The sequence below is a fragment of the Antechinus flavipes genome, chromosome 3 (assembly GCF_016432865.1).
Source record: "Antechinus flavipes isolate AdamAnt ecotype Samford, QLD, Australia chromosome 3, AdamAnt_v2, whole genome shotgun sequence".
Lineage (NCBI taxonomy): Eukaryota > Metazoa > Chordata > Mammalia > Dasyuromorphia > Dasyuridae > Antechinus > Antechinus flavipes.
Window position 1 is genome coordinate 633,074,129 of NC_067400.1, and position 20,185 is coordinate 633,094,313.

At 48.2% G+C, this 20,185-nt stretch overlaps 1 protein-coding gene across 2 annotated transcripts in view; it reads right to left on the reverse strand.

The window, feature by feature from the left end:
* SHANK1 (SH3 and multiple ankyrin repeat domains 1) overlaps positions 1-20,185 on the reverse strand; it is an 83,856-nt gene that overhangs the window by 24,634 nt on the left and 39,037 nt on the right. The window contains exons 15-21 of one of the 2 annotated variants that reach the window (XM_051990284.1): positions 16,636-16,718; positions 16,368-16,492; positions 8,689-8,824; positions 8,261-8,341; positions 7,487-7,510; positions 7,209-7,271; positions 6,330-6,448 (exon numbers count right to left, since the gene is read on the reverse strand). In XM_051990284.1, coding sequence (XP_051846244.1) covers positions 6,330-6,448; positions 7,209-7,271; positions 7,487-7,510; positions 8,261-8,341; positions 8,689-8,824; positions 16,368-16,492; positions 16,636-16,718 — 631 coding nt within the window. The remainder of the gene's footprint in view (positions 1-6,329; positions 6,449-7,208; positions 7,272-7,486; positions 7,511-8,260; positions 8,342-8,688; positions 8,825-16,367; positions 16,493-16,635; positions 16,719-20,185) is intronic. The other variant, XM_051990285.1, reaches the window with a different exon arrangement.

Here is a 20,185-nt window from a genome sequence, read left to right on the forward strand (position 1 = left end):
TCAGGGAATGGACAAACACGTTGTGCTATATGATTGGAATAGGATATTATGCTGTAAGAAATTTTTAAAAAGGGATGATTTCAGAGAAATCTAGGAAGACTTATATGAATGGATGCAAAGTAACGTGGGCAGAACCCACAGAATACTGAACAGAGCAACATCAACGCTGTATGACGATCAACTGGGAACGATTTGACTACTCTGATCATGACAATGATCCAAGACAATTCCAAAGGATCCATGACCAAAAAAAAGAAAAAGCTGCCCACCTCCAGAGAGAGAACTGATGAACTCTGAATGCAGATTTTCACTTCATTTTTTTTGCCTTTTTCCCAATATGAATAACAAGGAAATATGTTTTGCATGACTTCACATACATAATAGGTATCATAGTGCTTGTCTTCTCAATAATTCCTGTGGGTGGAGCTGGAGGGAGGGAGAGGATTTAGAACTCAAAATTTAAAACAATGAATGTAAAAAAAAAAAGATAAAGTGTGTTTAAAAGAACTAATTACAAAGGATCTGAGTGACACAGGCTGATAGACTCAGGAGAAGGGAGTGGAGGGGGCAGAGGGAAATAGAACCAGATAGGGGATGGATGCCATTCACCCCAGAGGCAGTGCTGCACAGTGGAAAGAACCTTAGACTGGGATTCAAAAGAGATAGATTTGAATTTCATCTCTGCCACTAACTTGACTGAATGACTTTTAGCAGGTCATTTCTCTCCCCAAACCTAGTTTCTTATTCTTTAATATGAAAACTTACTCAAAGAAAGCAAACCTCTGAGTAACTGGACAGTTAATAATGGTCTTGGAGGCCAAATAATGAAGCATTTCTCCTTCTCCACAGTGGACGACCAAGGTACTACTAGGGCAGAATGTGGTATATATTGGCAGAGGCAGCCACTACATTTGGATATTTTTCTCATCTTTTTTAATACAAGAAAGGATTCGGGTTCGATATGAATGGGAGAGGGTTTCTTCCCTCTAAATGGAAATTCATAGCGAACCCTTTCTTATGGCCGCGACATAAAGGCAAAACACATTGATAAACTATATTTTTAAAAATGAGGGGAAAATCTTGTCTAGATGTCCTCTAAGTCAGTCAACACTGATTAAGCTTCTACTGTATACCCAGTGTCATGCTAAAGGCTGAGGATACCAAAAAAAAGGAAAAAGACAATTCCTGCTTGTAAATATCTCAGTCTAATTGAGGAGACTATGTGCCAATGACTAGTTACAAATATGATTAAGACAAGATAACTTAGAGACAATCCACAGAGGGAAGGCATTAAGATTAAGGTGTGCCAGAGAGGCCTGTCAGAGAAGAGGGGAATTTTAGCAGAAGTCAATTGATAGAGATGAGGAAGGAAAAGATTCCAGTTATGGGGGACAATCCAGGAAAATGCCCAGAGTCTAGAGATGGAGTGTGGTGTTTGAGGGACAGCCAGGAGGCCAGTGGCATTGGTCTCAGTATGTGAGGAGATGAGGTGTAAGGAGACTGGAAAGGTAGTATGAAGGACTTTGAACGTCAGACAGAAGATTGTGAGTCATTGGACTTTATTGAGTTAGGGGATGACATGGTCAGATCGGTGCCTTTGACAACTGAATAGAGGATAGACAGAATTGGGGAGAGACTGGAGACAAGAAGGACAATTAAGAGGTACTTATAAAAGTCCAGACATGAGTTGATGAGGTTCTGTGAAGGTGTTAGAAAAGAGAAGAGGATGTATACAGGGGATGTTACAAAAGTAGAATTGACAGACCCTGAAAACAGATTAGACATGGGGGCTGAGAGGGTGAACAGTCAAGGAAGGCACTTGGTTTGCAAACCAATGTTATGGAGAGGCTGGTGGTACTCTCAACTGGAAGAGGGAAGTTAGGAGAAGGGGAAAGGTATGGAATTCAGTTTTAAGATGTCTATAAGATGTCCAGCTGGATATGCTCCATAAGTAGTTGGGAAGTCGATAGACAGGTCAAAGCTAGATAACTAGATTTGAGAATCATCAGTATAAAAATGGCCTTTAAATCTACGGAATCCCCAAGTGAAGTAGAATAGAGGAAGAAGAGCAGAGGGTCTAGGACAGAGACCTAGAGTTAGAGGGCATGATCTGGAAGAGGATCCAGCAAAGGAGACAGAGGAGAGGTCAGAGATGGAGGAGGAGAGCCAGGAGAATGCTTGTGGTTCTAGAGAGAAGAGAGTATCAGTTTTGGGAGAGTGACCAGCACTGTCAATGGTTGCAGAGGGCTTGAGGAGAATTGCAATGGGCTGAGGCTTGAGTTGATGCACTGAGGTCCCAAGCACATGTATCACAATTTTTTTTCACCTCTTCCCTTCAATAAAGACTGAAGATTTTTCCCTTCACCTGAGTTCCTGACTCCGGCTGATTTTAAATACGCGATCATTACAGAGAATGAGGACTAAGAAAAGATCAGTGGGTAGGGCAACCAAGAGATCGCTTGTAATTGTGGAGAGGACGGTTTTATTTAAGTGATGAGGAGTGGTCCAAGGCTGAAGGAGTTAAGAAGGCATTCTAGGTACGATTGCCTAGCAGCAGCGAGGGCCCGGTTAAAGTTGTATGATTGTTTTCACCTTCATTCTGCAGCACTTGAGTAGGAATGAAGGCACAGGGAGTAAGAGTGATCTAAGATTGAGACTTGGCAAGGCTAGATTGGAGATCAGAGAAGTGAGAAGAGACTTTAAAAAAGTGGAGAGTAGAGTGTTGGAAGGGTTCCCCAAGGGGTCAAGATGGGGAAGGAGAATGAGCCTAGTGTAGGGGTGTTGACCTGGGAAAGAACTGAGGGGCCAAAATTAGACAAAAATCAGGGTTGGAGTTTGGAAGGCAGAGGGAGAGGGAGAACAACAATAGATGTTTGATTATATAAGGGATTTCAGAGTTCATGAACATGTAAGTTGTACATTTTTGGAAAATGGCAAGATCAAGGGTAAGACCATCTGTTTGTGTGGGGTGGGGAGAGAGAGAGAGAGAGAGAGAGAGAGAGAGAGAGAGAGAGAGAGAGAGAGAGAGAGAGAGAGAGAGATGAGGTGGAGGAGGAGCTCATTAGAAATTAGCAACTTGAAGAACTGAGAGGTTAGGATGTTTGAGGGCATACCAATATGATGAAGTTCCTTGGTACAAAGGCAGGAATTGAGGAAACAAACACTGACCTCATCGATGAAGCAGAAAGAGTGTCCCAGGGGTCAGTAGACAACAGGTACCAAGACCCTGATTGGGTGATAAATATGTTCTGGGGGAAACTCACCCAAGGAGAATTTCCTGAGGGACAGGGGCAGGGAAGGAGAGCCTGGAGAGCAGGGGGAGCTCTCAGTGTCCTTGGTGCTCTAAAATCCAATGATTCAGTGTCCAACATAAATGTTAGAAATCGGCTATTCGAGTACTGAAGTGGATTCAGCGAGCTCATTCATGTGGTCACTTTGTCCACTGATGTCGACTGCCGCTCATCCTGTGTGACCTTTGTCCATGTCCTCTCATACCTTTGATATAGAAGTCTTTTACAAATATACAAATACTGACTGTTATCAGGAAGGTGACCTGGGAGTTCAGGGAATGATCTCTCCAAAACCTACGTCCTTCTTGGCCAGAACAGCCAAATCTCTGTTGAGGAAGTGGGACAAGAGAAGATAAAAAGAGATGAAGCTTCTTGACTTTGGGGAAAGCCAATGAATGCAGAGGCTCCAGGAGCTGCAGTTTCACTAGAAAGCAGATCAATTGATTCCTATCACATAAGACCCATTACATGTAAGAGAGGGCCAAGGGTCAGTGTATGCTATGGGCCGGATAGGACCTATGGGAAGGCTGGGCCTAGAGACAGGAAGATTAGGACCTAAATAAGGAAGCTGGTTTGAAAAAGGGATCTCAAATGCTGGAGGAGGTTCCTCTTTGTAGTCAGAAGTGTGCTGGTACACATTGAATAACGGGCCCTCTCAGAGGAAGAAATGTCCACATGAAGTACTTTTAACCCTTTTTCATGGACATCTTAACCTTTTCTCCATCACTTTCTCAAGCCTAGAAAACTAACAAAACACCGTCAAGCCCTGACTTGTAGCATTTTCCCACTTCTGATTTAAATGTTCACATGGAAAATTCAACAATCAGCTCTCCCAAGCTGGGAACAGCCGACTCCAACTCACCCAACATCCTTTTCATGCACAGAGAATAGTTAAGTAGGAAGTATCATTAGAAGTCATTTAGTCCAAACCCTTTAAACATTATGGAGGAGAAAATGGAGATTCCCATTGGGGGTTAGAGTACTATGTCCAAAGCCTTATGGATGGGTCAATGGTAGCAGCGCATCCCAGTGACTGGGATATTTCTTATTTGCAAAAAAAGAATGTTTATCTTGAAAGGATTCTTTGACTCATAATAAAGGTAATGTGCAGCAACGTACACATGTGGGAATGTATATGCATGTGTACGTATGCAGGCAAATAGAGTTGTGCAAATATATATTGCACATGCTGTGTAAGCACATATGTATATTTGCCAGTGAATGTCATTTATTGTGTACGTGGCGTGTAAGCACATGTGTATATTTGCATGTAAGTGTGTTTGCACCCACCGTGCATGTGTATTGTGTGCATGGTGTGTAAGCACATGTGTATATTTGCAGGTTAGTGGTTTTGCACCCACCATGCATGTGTATTGTGTGCATGGTGTGTAATCACATGTGTATATTTGCAGGTGTGTGTGCACACCCTGTGCGTGTATACTGTGTGCATGATGTATAAGCACACGTGTATATTTGCAGGTAAGTGTGTTTGCACACATCATGCATGTGTGTTGTATTGATGGTGTGTAAGCACACGTGTATATTTGCAGGTAAGTGTGTTTGCACACCCTGTGCATGTGTGTTGTGTTCGTGGTTTGTAAGCACACGTGTATATTTACAGGTAAGTGTGTTTGCACACCCTGTACAGGTGTATTGTGTGCATAGTGTGTAAGCACACGTGTATATTTGCAGGTATGTTTGCACCCACTGTACATGTATACTGTGTGCATGGTGTGTAAGCACATGTGTATATTTGCAGATAAGTATGCACATGCACACATACATTGAGCACACTGCGTGTGCATGATATGCAAGGTGTGGAAGCATGTGTACATACATACATGTATGTATGTACACGTGTGTGTGCAGGAGCTCAAGTTAACTGTCTCAAAAAGAAGGTGACAAAGGGGAGAATGAGGACTGAGGTTACTGAGATTTGGGGGAAAGTCCACTCAGTGTTGGGGTTCTCCTCTTAAAGTACTTGGGGGTTTTGTGCCACATCAGATTCTTCTAGGAAAGTAGGTCTTGACCTGGGGAGGGGGAAGGTCTGCACACAGATTCCATGGAGTCCATAAACTTGCTTTAACAGTTTTTGGTCACTAGTTCAATAGAACCAAATTCCTTCACCAAACGAGATGTTTGCAAAGTGCTTAGCATAGAGCCTAGCACATAGTAGGTGCTTACTAAATGCTGATTTCCCTCCCCTTCCCCTTGATAATCCTCCATTTGTTTTTCATTTGAAAACATCATTTTAAGAATGGCTATTCTGGCAGGGTCACCTCCCAATGGGTCCAGGGCACAATTATCCAAGAGTCCCGTCCTGGTTACGCCGGAGCCCTTTGAGGCCAGCATTGAGCATGGCCCGAGCACAATGGAGATGCTGATAAAGGCATCTTGGATTGAATGGAATTGGGAAAGTCTGGATACGCTTGTCTGCTTTTGGTCTTTGGAGGGGGCAGCAGAAGGCCTAGGAGCCTGCAATCTCGACTGGTGAAAATGGGCTCGGACCAGAGTCCCTGGCTCATTTCATCATGGGAGGGTCAATGGAGGGTACAGAGAGAAGAGGAAGGGAGAGCAACCCTGAAGACTGAATAAGGATGGGAGGAAAAGTGGGATTGAGGAAAGAAAGAAAGATGGGAGGGAGGGAGGGAGGCAGGGAGGAAGAAGGGAAGGAGGGGGGAAGGAAGGAAGGGAGGGAGGGAGGGAAAGAAGGAGGGAGGGAGGGAGGAAGGAAAGAAAGAAGGAAGGAAGGAAGGAAGGAAGGAAGGAAGGAAGGAAGGAAGGAAGGAAGGAAGGAGGAAGGAAAGAAGGAAGGAAGGAAGGAAGGAAAGAAAGAAGGAAGGAAGGAAGGAAGGAAAGAAGGAAGGAAGGAGAGACAGAAATGATCCATAGCATGGAGGAGAATGGAGGCCCAGACTGGCTAGAAATGAGGGGGGGACAGTGTTTAGGACCAAAAGGGAACAAGGACTTCTCTGCAGCTGGATTGAAGCTCCCTAAGCTAGTGGTCCCCTAGGCTCCTGCAGGCACTTGTTTCCTTACCTCGGTGGCGAAGAAGCCCTTGGCTCGGTGTTTGCCCAGAGAAGGAAGGCCACCCGGCCCGGGTCCCTCGCTCGCACTGATGGTCTGCTGGGCAGCTGCCAGTATCTCATCTAGTTTGTCTGGAGAGAGGGAAGGAGTGCCTTTAGTGAGGGCTTGCACTCCACCTGCAAATTGAGCCAATTGTTCTCCCGCGCAACCCTTTTCTGTCATCCTCCACAAGTGGATGGAATCTGGGGGAGGCAGGAGAGCAGGGCAGAAAGAGGAATAGGGTTGGGGCATGCAGTGGAGGGAAAGGAAGGTGAGTGCAAGTCGGGGGGAAGAACTGAAGAACAAAGAGAGGAAAGAGCCATTGGGAGAATAGAGAGGAAGAAGGGAGAGAGAAAGCAGGAGGACCAGGAGGGGGGCAGAGGCAGAGTGAGAACAGGGGGATGGCATTTAGGCTAGTCCAGCCTGGGAGTGTCCACATCAGGCCGTGTCAGACACACACCAGTGGCCAGTTGGAAGAACAGACAAAAGTGGAATTGGGAGGCAGAGTGGGGGACGCACAGCAGAGCCTGGCCAAGGCAGCAAAGGAGAGGAAGGATGGACAGCCTGGGCAGAACTGGCTGGGAGAGGGACCAAGGGAGAAGAAAGAAGGAGAGAGCATGGAAGCAGAAAGAGAAGGCGTAGAGCTAGAAAGAACTGGGGACTGCAGTGGGAGAAGAGGAAGCACAGCCAGAGTGAGTTGGGGGGGCACAGCATGTCAGGACCAGAGAGAATGGGACAGTGAGCGTCGGAGGGGCTTGCAGTGTGTGGATTTAGAAAGGCAACGGCATTGTGGGAGAGAGATGGCCAGGGACGGGCAGGAGTAGGTATGGGGGAGGGAGTGGGCGCGCTTACTCAGGGCCATTTGATAGACCGTCCTCTTCTTCTCCACGCTGGGCATCGGAGCCTGCTCATAATCTGTGGACAGAGGCAGGTGAGGGTCAGTAGGACCTCGGGCACAGGGAGAGGACAGGACAAAGGGTCTGCCAGCCAGGTGAAACAGCGGGTGCCAATGGATTGTCTGGACGTGGAGGGTTATCCCTTGGGGCCACCAGAGTTGGGGGGGCTAGTTGGAGGGGAACGAGATGGGGATGTGCCTGGGGGCCCTCCCCCCAGCCCTGGGACGCACTCACCACTCTTCTTCTTCCAGGGGGAGACTAGCCGGGGGGAGCAGCAGAGGAGCCAAGAATTAGGAGGTGAGGGGGGAGGCCCAGGGTCTTGGAGACTGCCCACCCCTCACCCCAGGACACCTGCCCTCCCCAGGGGGCCGTTTCCTTTTCCTGAAGTTCTGGGGGGGAACCACCTTTTACTCTTGTGGGAGGCTAGGGAGAGGATAGATGGGAGTGGTGGTAGGGACACAGAAACAGCACAACAGTGAGAGACTGGCACATTTTAGCTCCCATTTCTATAGCTCTTGGGCCTCCAAACAGTCCTGTAAGGCGGACCCGGGGCTGAGCTCTGTGCACCTTGCAGAGAGCGGGCAGAGGACAAGTCTCTCTTAAACGTGAGAGCATTTCCCCTGCCCCTCCCAGGACCAGCATGGGGCTGAGGCTATACTTGGTGCTGAACCATGTTTGCTGTATTTGTACAGTCTCCAGTTTGCATATCAGGAAACTGGGGCCAGAGAAGACATGGCCGACTGGCATGAGGTCAAGCCAGGACTAGAACTCAAGTCTTTGGACCCTCTAGTCCAGGACATCCGCTCTACCAGCTGCAAAATTGTGAAAGAGCCTGAGGCACAGAAATGGAGAGGGGCACGAGGACACGGAGACCAGAGCAGGAGCAAAGCTGGGGACACAGTGGGCAGACACTGCGGGCGCCAGGAGGCGCGGACAAGGACCCCTGCTGCTAGCGACACTAACACGCCCGCGGTGCCCGCCCCTCTGCCCCACCCCATCCCGCCTCACCCATCTCCTCCAGCTCCGAAGTCATGGACTTAGACCGCAGCGAGATGGCGGGGGGTGGGAGACGCTTAGCCTGCTGGGGCACTGAAAAAGCGGAAAGCCGAGTTAGCGCCATGGCGGGTGGGCTTTCTGCCTGCCCTCTGCCAGTGGGGACGTTCCCCTGGGCTGCGAGGCTGACTCCCTTCGAGAAGATGGGAGACCCCTGACCGTCAGACTTGGGGTTTCTCAATAAATGCTAGCTACTTCCCAAGGGGTAAAAAATCACATCCCCTTCATTAGACTAGTTTGGGGGGTAGGCTGGGTATCTCCATTTCCCAGTTCAGTGACAATCCGAGGTTAGAAAGTGGCAGGCTCGTGGAGGCTGAAGGGAGGCTGGACAGGGCCCTTGGGGGGGAGATGGCAGCACGTCCCCAGGCAACAAGGCAGGTCACCTTTCTTGTGGACAGCCTCGTCCATGTCCGGGTGCCGGGTGACCATCACCACCTTCACCATCAGGGTGTTGCCACCCTGGCGGATCATATTGACCACTTGCCGATGCCCAACCTTGACAACATTCTGTCCGTTCACCTAGGACAGAAACACCCCCCAAATAAAAACTCAGAGTTCATTTATTCAACAAACATTTGTGACACATTCACACCACCAAGCTCAGGAAATACAGAGAAGAAAATGACAATGTCTCGGCCCTTTCGCTGTACTGTGGAGCCATCAAAGTAGACACAAAACACACAGTGATTCCAGGATTCTCTGAGGCCGCTGACCCTTTGATAGCCTTCTCTCCCTGTGGGACAGTGGTTTTCAGACCCTCCCTTTCCCTATAATTCCCAAATGCATCCTTCTCCCTCTTCAGGACCCTCACAAAGTAAGATGGCTGGGAGGGTCTGGAATCAGGTGGACTTGAGTTCAAACACAGCCTCAGACACTTACTAGCTGAGTACACATGACCTTAGTCTGCCTCAGTTTCCTTCTCTGTCAAGTGAGAGTGATACTAACTTTGACCTCTTAGGTTGCTGTGAGGACCATATGAGGTCATACTTATAATGCGATGCTAGCCATTATGATTATTCTGTATCTCCTTCCTTGTGACCTTCCCATGATTCCTATAAGGTTGTCCATCCCTAGAAAAGAAGAATGGTTCTTTGCCTTTCTTGTATCCCCATTATACTAATTAGTATAATGCCTAGCACATAGTAGGTACTCAAATGCTGTCTAACTCCTCACAATGCCCAACAAATAGTAGGCACTTAAATGCTTGCTGACTCCTCTCAGTGCCCAACATATAGTAGGCACTTAAATGCTTGCTACTCCTCAGTGCCCGACATATAGTAGGCACTTAAATGCTTGCTGATTCCTCTCAGTGCCCAACATATAGTAGGCACTTAAATGCTTACTGACTCCTCTCAGTGCTCAACATATAGTAGGCACTTAAATGCTTGCTGACTCCTCACAGTGCTCACATATAGTAGGCACTTAAATGCTTGCTGACTCCTCACAGTGCCCGACATATAGTAGGCACTTAAATGCTTGCTGACTCCTCACAGTGCCCGACATATAGTAGGCACTTAAATGCTTGCTGACTCCTCTCAGTGCCCGACATATAGTAGGCACTTAAATGCTTGCTGATTCCTCTCAGTGCCTGACATATAGCAGGCACTTAAATGCTTGCTGATTCCTCTCAGTGCCCAACATATAGTAGGCACTTAAATGCTTACTGACTCCTCTCAGTGCCCGACATATAGTAGGCACTTAAATGCTTGCTGACTCCTCACAGTGCCTGACATATAGTAGGCACTTAAATGCTTGCTGACTCCTCACAGTGCCCGACATATAGTAGGCACTTAAATGCTTGCTGACTCCTCTCAGTGCCCGACATATAGTAGGCACTTAAAGGCTTGCTGATTCCTCTCAGTGCCCAACATATAGTAGGCACTTAAATGCTTGCTACTCCTCAGTGCCCGACATATAGTAGGCACTTAAATGCTTGCTGATTCCTCTCAGTGCCCGACATATAGCAGGCACTTAAATGCTTGCTGACTCCTCACAGTGCCCACATATAGTAGGCACTTAAATGCTTGCTGACTCCTCAGTGCCTGACATATAGTAGGCACTTAAATGCTTGCTGACTCCTCAGTGCCTGACATATAGTAGGCACTTAAATGCTTGCTGACTCCTCTCAGTGCCCAACATATAGTAGGCACTTAAATGCTTGCTGATTCCTCTCAGTGCCCAACATATAGTAGGCACTTAAATGCTTGCTACTCCTCAGTGCCCGACACATAGTAGGCACTTAAATGCTTGCTGATTCCTCTCAGTGCCCGACATATAGTAGGCACTTAAATGCTTGCTGACTCCTCAGTGCCTGACATATAGTAGGCACTTAAATGCTTGCTGACTCCTCTCAGTGCCTGACATATAGTAGGCACTTAAAGGCTTGCTGACTCCTCTCAGTGCCCGACCTATAGTAGGCACTTAAATGCTTGCTGACTCCTCTCAGTGCGCGACATATAGTAGGCACTTAAAGGCTTGCTGACTCCTCAGTGCTTGACATATAGTAGGCACTTAAATGCTTGCTGATTCCTCTCAGTGCCAACATATAGTAGGCACTTAAATGCTTGCTACTCCTCAGTGCCCGACACATAGTAGGCACTTAAATGCTTGCTGATTCCTCTCAATGCCCGACATATAGTAGGCACTTAAATGCTTGCTGACTCCTCAGTGCCTGACATATAGTAGGCACTTAAATGCTTGCTGACTCCTCTCAGTGCCTGACATATAGTAGGCACTTAAATGCTTGCTGACTCCTCTCAGTGCCCGACATATAGTAGGCACTTAAATGCTTGCTGACTCCTCTCAGTGCCCGACATATAGTAGGCACTTAAAGGCTTGCTGACTCCTCAGTGCTTGACATATAGTAGGCACTTAAATGCTTGCTGATTCCTCTCAATGCCCAACATATAGTAGGCACTTAAATGCTTGCTCACTCCTCACAGTGCCCGACATATAGTAGGCACTTAACTCCTCAGTGCTTGACATATAGTAGGCACTTAAATGCTTGCTCACTCCTTACAGTGCCCCACATATAGTAGGCACTTAAAGGCTTGCTGACTCCTCTCAGTGCCCGACATATAGTAGGCACTTAAAGGCTTGCTGACTCCTCTCAGTGCCCGACATATAGTAGGCACTTAAATGCTTGCTGATTCCTCTCAGTGCCCGACATATAGTAGGCACTTAAAGGCTTGCTGATTCCTCTCAGTGCCCACATATAGTAGGCACTTAAATGCTTGCTGACTCCTCAGTGCCTGACATATAGTAGGCACTTAAATGCTTGCTGACTCCTCTCAGTGCCCGACATATAGTAGGCACTTAAATGCTTGCTGACTCCTCAGTGCTTGACATATAGTAGGCACTTAAATGCTTGCTGATTCTCTCAGTGCCCAACATATAGTAGGCACTTAAATGCTTGCTCACTCCTCACAGTGCCCGACATATAGTAGGCACTTAACTCCTCAGTGCTTGACATATAGTAGGCACTTAAATGCTTGCTCACTCCTTACAGTGCCCCACATATAGTAGGCACTTAAAGGCTTGCTGACTCCTCTCAGTGCCCGACATATAGTAGGCACTTAAATGCTTGCTGACTCCTCTCAGTGCCCGACATATAGTAGGCACTTAAATGCTTGCTGACTCCTCACAGTGCCCGACCTATAGTAGGCACTTAAATGCTTGCTGACTCCTCATAGTGCCCGACATATAGTAGGCACTTAAAGGCTTGCTGACTCCTCACAGTGCCTGATATAGCAGGCACTTAAATGCTTGCTGACTCCTCACAGTGCCTGACATATAGCAGGCACTTAAATGCTTGCTGACTCCTCACAGTGCCCGACATATAGTAGGCACTTAAATGCTTGCTGATTCCTCTCAGCGCCTGACATATAGTAGGCACTTAAATGCTTGCTGACTCCTCACAGTGCCCGACATATAGTAGGCACTTAAATGCTTGCTGATTCCTCTCAGTGCCCGACATATAGTAGGCACTTAAATGCTTGCTGACTCCTCACAGTGCCTGACATATAGCAGGCACTTAAATGCTTGCTGACTCCTCTCAGTGCTTGAAATATAGTAGGCACTTAAATGCTTGCTGACTCCTCTCAGTGCTTGACATATAGTAGGCACTTAAATGCTTGCTGACTCCTCTCAGTGCCTGACATATAGTAGGCACTTAAATGCTTGCTGACTTCTCTCAGTGCCCGGCATATAGTAGGCACTTAAATGCTTGCTGACTCCTCACAGTGCCCGACCTATAGTAGGCACTTAAATGCTTGCTGACTCCTCATAGTGCCCGACATATAGTAGGCACTTAAAGGCTTGCTGACTCCTCACAGTGCCTGACATATAGCAGGCACTTAAATGCTTGCTGACTCCTCACAGTGCCTGACATATAGCAGGCACTTAAATGCTTGCTGACTCCTCACAGTGCCCGACATATAGTAGGCACTTAAATGCTTGCTGATTCCTCTCAGCGCCTGACATATAGTAGGCACTTAAATGCTTGCTGACTCCTCACAGTGCCCGACATATAGTAGGCACTTAAATGCTTGCTGATTCCTCTCAGTGCCCGACATATAGTAGGCACTTAAATGCTTGCTGACTCCTCACAGTGCCTGACATATAGCAGGCACTTAAATGCTTGCTGACTCCTCTCAGTGCTTGACATATAGTAGGCACTTAAATGCTTGCTGACTCCTTACAGTGCCCGACATATAGTAGGCACTTAAATGCTTGCTGACTCCTCACAGTGCCTGACATATAGCAGGCACTTAAATGCTTGCTGATTCCTCTCAGTGCCCGACATATAGTAGGCACTTAAATGCTTGCTGACTTCTCTCAGTGCCTGACATATAGTAGGCACTTAAATGCTTGCTGACTCCTCACAGTGCCTGACATATAGCAGGCACTTAAATGCTTGCTGATTCCTCTCAGTGCCCGACATATAGTAGGCACTTAAATGCTTGCTGACTCCTCTCAGTGCTTGACATATAGTAGGCACTTAAATGCTTGCTGACTTCTCTCAGTGCCTGACATATAGTAGGCACTTAAATGCTTGCTGACTCCTCTCAGTGCCTGGCATATAGTAGGCACTTAAATGCTTGCTGACTCCTTACAGTGCCTGACATATAGTAGGCACTTAAATGCTTGCTGACTCCTCACAGTGCCTGACATATAGCAGGCACTTAAATGCTTGCTGATTCCTCTCAGTGCCCGACATATAGTAGGCACTTAAATGCTTGCTGACTCCTCTCAGTGCTTGACATATAGTAGGCACTTAAATGCTTGCTGACTCCTCAGTGCCTGACATATAGTAGGCACTTAAATGCTTACTGACTCCTCTCAGTGCCTGACATATAGTAGGCACTTAAATGCTTGCTGACTCCTCACAGTGCCCGACATATAGTAGGCACTTAAATGCTTGCTGACTCCTCACAGTGCCTGACATATAGTAGGCACTTAAATGCTTGCTGACTCCTTACAGTGCCTGACATATAGTAGGCACTTAAATGCTTGCTGACTCCTTACAGTGCCTGACATATAGTAGGCACTTAAATGCTTGCTGACTCCTCACAGTGCCTGACATATAGCAGGCACTTAAATGCTTGCTGATTCCTCTCAGTGCCCGACATATAGTAGGCACTTAAATGCTTGCTGACTCCTCTCAGTGCTTGACATATAGTAGGCACTTAAATGCTTGCTGACTTCTCTCAGTGCCTGACATATAGTAGGCACTTAAATGCTTGCTGACTCCTCACAGTGCCTGACATATAGCAGGCACTTAAATGCTTGCTGATTCCTCTCAGTGCCCGACATATAGTAGGCACTTAAATGCTTGCTGACTCCTCTCAGTGCTTGACATATAGTAGGCACTTAAATGCTTGCTGACTTCTCTCAGTGCCTGACATATAGTAGGCACTTAAATGCTTGCTGACTCCTCTCAGTGCCTGGCATATAGTAGGCACTTAAATGCTTGCTGACTCTTCAGTGCCTGACATATAGTAGGCACTTAAATGCTTACTGACTCCTCTCAGTGCCTGACATATAGTAGGCACTTAAATGCTTGCTGACTCCTCACAGTGCCCGACATATAGTAGGCACTTAAATGCTTGCTGACTCCTCACAGTGCCCGACATATAGTAGGCACTTAAATGCTTGCTGACTCCTCACAGTGCCTGACATATAGCAGGCACTTAAATGCTTGCTGATTCCTCCAAAACTTTTGTTCCTTGTAACATCTGCCTAGGTCTCTCTTTTCCTGTGAAGACTGTTAGCACTCTGCATTCCCATTCCATGCCTTCCCATGATCAGCCTAGCTCTCTCCCTAACTATTGAGAGCACATTTTAACCTGACCCCCCATGTAGCCTCTCTGTCTCCCAGTGTAGCCTCATAATACCTGCCGTTCTCTCCTACGTGTATCCATCACTCCCCAAATGTGTTCCTATCCAACACCATCTCTCCCTTTACGCTTTTCCCAAGGCATGAAGTCCTTGAAAAATTGGCAAGAAGGAGAACTGCAGAATTCTTTTAGCTCAATGACATTCCTGATAGGAAATAGAGTCGAGGGGGAATCGCTGGGGACTGGATACCCACAATGCCTCTGTGCCTAAGTGGATCCAGAACTAGACGAATAGGAACCTGAAGGCAGAGGGAACTATGGGGATTGAGGGAGAAGGAAGAAAAAAAAGAAGGAAGGAAGAAACATTAAGTATTGACTATGTAAAAGCACAATGCTAAGTACTTTATAAATATTATCTCATTTAGACCTCACAACCGCCCTGCAAGGGAAGTGTTATTTTTAAAATTTTATTTATTCATTTATTCATTTTTTGCTCAGGCAATTGGAGTTAAGTGACTTGAGCAAGGTCGCACAGCCAGGAAGTATTAAGTGTCTGAGGCAGTTGATGGTGGAGTTGTGAAGGAATCCAGCCATTCTGGAGAGCAATTTAGAATTATGCCCCAAAAGTTATCAAACTGTGCATACCCTTTGATCCAGCAGTGCTACTACTAGGCTTATACCCCAAAGAGATACTAAAGAAGGGAAAGGGACCTGTATGTGCCAAAATGTTTGTGGCAGCCCTGTTTGTAGTGGCCAGAAACTGGAAAATGAATGGATGCCCATCCATTGGAGAATGGCTGGGTAAATTGTGGTATATGAATGTTATGGAATATTATTGCTCTGTAAGGAATGACCAGCAGGATGAGTACAGAGAGGACTGGCGAGACTTGGCGAGACTTACATGAACTGATGCTAAGTGAAATGAGCAGAACTAGGAGATCATTATACACTTCAACAATAATATTGTATGAGGATGTATTCTGATGGAAGTGAATTTCTTTGACAAAGAGACCTAACTCAGTTCCAATTGCTCAGTGATGGACAGAAGCAGCTACACCCAAAGAAAGAACACTGGGAAATGAATGTAAACTGTTTGCATTTTTGTTTTTCTTCCCGGGTTATTTTTACCTTCTGAATCCAATTCTTCCTGTGCAACAAGAGAACTGTTCGGTTCTGCACACATATATTGTATCTAGGATAAATTGTAACCTATTTAACATGTAAAGGACTGCTTGCCATCTGGGGGAGGGGGTGGAGGGAGGGAGGGGAAAAATCAGAACAGAAGTGAGTGCAAGGGATAATGCTGTAAAAAATTACCCTGGCATGGGTTTTGTCAATAAAAAGTTATAATTATTTTTTTTAAAAAGTGTCTGAGGCAGATTTGAACTCAGGTCCTTCTGACTTCCGGGCTGGTGCTCTATCTACTGTGCCCCTTAGCTGCCCCCAAGTGCTATTATTTAATCCCCATTTTCTACTTGAGGAAATTGAGGCAAACAGAATGAGCTGCCTAGAATCACACAGCTAATAAGGGCCTGAGACTCTACTGAGGTCTCATCGACTCTAAGCCCAGCATTCCACCTCTGGACCACCGAGTGTGGGGGAATACAGCTCCTGGAGTCAGGAGAGCTAGACCGTGAAGTCTGGAGAGGGTGTTCATACGCTGGAAGTCAAGTTCCTGACTCGAAGAAATTAGCGGAGAATTGGGGGTCGGCTTGGTTGCTCACCTCGATGAGGAAGTCCCCCATCCGAAGTCCTGCTCTCCAAGCCACTCCGCCCTCGTCCACAGATTCAAGGTACTGAAGGGCAGGGAACGCTGGAGTGGGAGTGAACTCCTCGATGGGGGTCTGCGCTGCGGGGAGGAGCAGACAGGGTCGGTGGGGAGGGGGGAGGAGCCTGAGAGGGCACAGCTCCTAGAGGAGCAGAGCTGGGGAGCCCAACCCCGATCTCTCGGTTGGAGAGCCCCTTTCCCTCCCTTAGGCTCCTAGTACTCACCCTTGGCCCCCCGCAGCACAAAACCGAACCCCTCACTGTCCTTCTTCTGTAGCAGGACTGTCTTCTCCTTAATGATGTAGTCACTGTGAGGGGAAGGGGAGAGAGCAAGAGCAGTGGAGCAGGACCCGAGATGCTCACCTCCTCCCTCCCTTCTCTGCTGCCCCAGAGCTCCTTGCAGCCCCCTCTTCTCCATGGCCTGATTTACTCAGCAATAACCTTCCAACCCTCCTCGCCCTCCCAGATGCCCCAGGTATGGGGCCCTCATGCCAAGTTCCCGAGTGCAGGGAGCAGGACCTCTGCAAGACCGAAGGGCGCCACCGCGCAAGGGGCCCGAGCGCCTGACCAGCGAGGTCCTCGGGCCACCAAAGGAAGGGCCCATTCAATGATCCGATTGTATCCCTTATGCAGATACCTACTGATCCCAGTAGGCTGCACTGAGCCCCGCGGCACACTCCGGGCTTTCTGACGCTCCAATGCCCATCCCCAGACACACGCTAACCATGCTTGGGCCACCCCAGGAAGCTCTTGCCAAGACCCGCTTCAAGCGGGCTCCAGTGACAGTGTACCCCCACGCCGGGGGAGCCAGTCTTCCTCAGCTGTGAGCAGACCCCCACACTTTGAAGTGGTCCGAGCCCCTGGCAGGACCTACACAGACTTCCTCGACAAAGCAGTGCTCCAAGGAGATTCTACAGCTCCTTTCTAAAGCACTCGCCGCCATGGTCTGTTATATGTAGGGTTGGTTTCTGAAGGAGAGGGGGGCGGGAACGCCTCGTTATCCCCCTTTTATAGATGAGACACTCATTTCACTAGGGTCCCCCGGCCAAGGACTGCTAGGGCCAGAACTTCCAAAGCCAGGCCTCGTGTCACTGGGTCAGGAAATCTGCCTATGGGAGAAGGGAGCAAAGAGGAGCTCCTAACAGACTCCAAATCCCAGGAATGACCGAACTTATATCCACTGCACTCTGGATACCCTCCTCCCCAACATGCTCTAGGATACCCTCCTCCCCGACGTGCTCTAGGATACCCTCCTCCCTGACGTGCTCTAGGATACCCTCCTCCCTGATGTGCTCTAGGATACCCCCTCTCCGATGTGCTCCAGGATACCCCCTCCCCGACGTGCTCTAGGATACCCTCCTCCCCGACGTGCTCTAGGATACCCTCCTCCCCGACGTGCTCTAGGATACCCTCCTCCCCGATGTGCTCTAGGATACCCCCTCCCCGACGTGCTCTAGGATACCCTCCTCCCCGACGTGCTCTAGGATATCCTCCTCCCCGACATGCTCTAGGATACCCTCCTCCCCGACGTGCTCTAGGATACTCCCTCCCCGACGTGCTCTAGGATACCCTCCTCCCCAACATGCTCTAGGATACTCCCTCCCCAACGTGCTCTAGGATACCCCCTCTCTGATGTGCTCCAGGATACCCCCTCCCCGACGTGCTCTAGGATACCCCCTCTCCGATGTGCTCCAGGATACCCCCTCCCCGACGTGCTCTAGGCCCTCCTCCCCGACGTGCTCTAGGATACCCCCTCCCCGATGTGCTCCTTATCCTAAGATTCCCATATGCTCCCAAATCCAGGTATGCCTTAAGGATGCTCCAATTATACCTAGTCCAAGACAATATGGCAATAATTCCAAAATATGGCCCTAATAAGCTTCAATAATACTCAAATATGCTCTGTATGTACCTCTGGTACATGTCAGGAATATCCCAAAGCTCTCTGTATTAGACTTTGATTCCCAACCGTGTCTGAAATATGTTTCCATCATAATCACCTACCCATAGGCTTCCATAACGTCCCAACGCGGGCCAAAGGCACTCTAGGAACTAACCCTACGTCTCAGGTCAGGTCAATATACAGAAATCCCCATGATGCAGCGGGGGGCCACCCGGGATATTTCTAATATGCAAAGTGCCACATGTACTCCAGTTATATACCTCGATACCCCTAAAGCTCCGGGTGTAACCTGGCAAACACCATCCCACCCCAAGGATACTCTGGAAACGTCCATCACACCTCCAGTAGATGCCTCAGCAAATACACACAGAGCATTCAGTAAGAATCTACTATGTGCTGGACACTGTGCTAGGCCCCAGGAATACAAATATGAAGTCAACTAGATCCTGACCTAGAGGAGCTTAGACTCTACCCAGAGACGTCCACACCAGAGCTATTCAAAATAAATCCAGAGCCAGTTTAGGGGTAGGGGGCAAGGAGTGTCAGCTCTTGAGGGGATCAGAGAGAGTCTCAGGAGACCCGTGGCCTGAGCTCCAGGGAGCTCAGGATTTCAAGAGGCAGAGGTAGGAGGAAAAGCCTTCCAGATGTGGGGAGCAATGAAAAGCATTTATTAACCCCCTACTGTATGCTCTCTACTATGCTAGGCACAAGGGATTGGAGGGGCGCAAAACTGTTATTTCCTCCTTGTGGAAACTCCCTTCACCAAGGGAGAGAGCTCTTTCGTAATGCACAGTGCTAGGGAGCTGTCTCATGGGCTGAGTGTCTAAGACACTCTCCTGGAGCCACAGGTCTAGTACGCTAGAGGCAGATCTCGAATCCAGGTCTTCCTGACCTAAAGATCGCCACCCTATCTGTGCCCTACCACCTAGGGATTCCAGGGATCCCCGAGGAAATAATCCCTGTCTTCTTATAGTTCTAATAGTCAATTCATGTGCCTCAGGATACTCCAATCAAATGCAATCACACACCCCTCTTCTCTGGTAATAGCCAATCCCAGACCAAATACACACGAAATTCATTCAGTTCAGAGCAGCTCACACAGCCCAAAGCATTCCTGGAGGACATCCCAATAACGTGCCACAGAACCCCAATATGACTCAGTGCACTTCCACCGTCCTGGCTACCTGCCAGCAGTACCCCACAGTCCCCGGAATGGGCTAGGGACATTCGGTGCGTCACTAAAGGGAATCCAAACGCCCGTTCAGACACCTGGGGCCCAGAAGTGGATTCTCTCTACTCTGGGACACCTCCAGCAGCCTTCGGATCACCTCTATAGCCCAGGATCCAGAGCCAGATAAAACAAAAATCCACCCAGACAAACCTTCCGCAAGTACCAACACCTTCCATGATCTACCAATGTTCTTAATTTCTCCCATAACTGCAGGAAACTCTCATTATAAACCGCAATGTAATCCAGTAACACTCTTTCTAAATACCCTAATATTCCAATAATATTCCCTATAGAGTTCTCCCCCACCTCCCACAGCAGCTTCCAGCACAATATACACTTGTACCCCACCTTGCTGCTCCCACAAATATTCTATGCTCAGGTCTAGCAACCTCCAACTCAAACTCCGGCTGCATCAGGAAACCCCAAAAGTGGAGAGGGGCAGGAAGCCCCCTGGGGGGAGGGCTGCCCTGCTCTGCCCACACCAGGTGCTCCCAGATTGGAGGGAGGAAGCTAGTCTCCCAGGAGCTTTGAGGCCGTAGCATGGGACCGGTCATGTTTAGGCTGGAGAAGAAAACCTCAGGAGAGACGTACTCACGGCCTCCAAGCTTTTGAAGGGTTGTTGTGTTGAGAAGAGCTTCCAC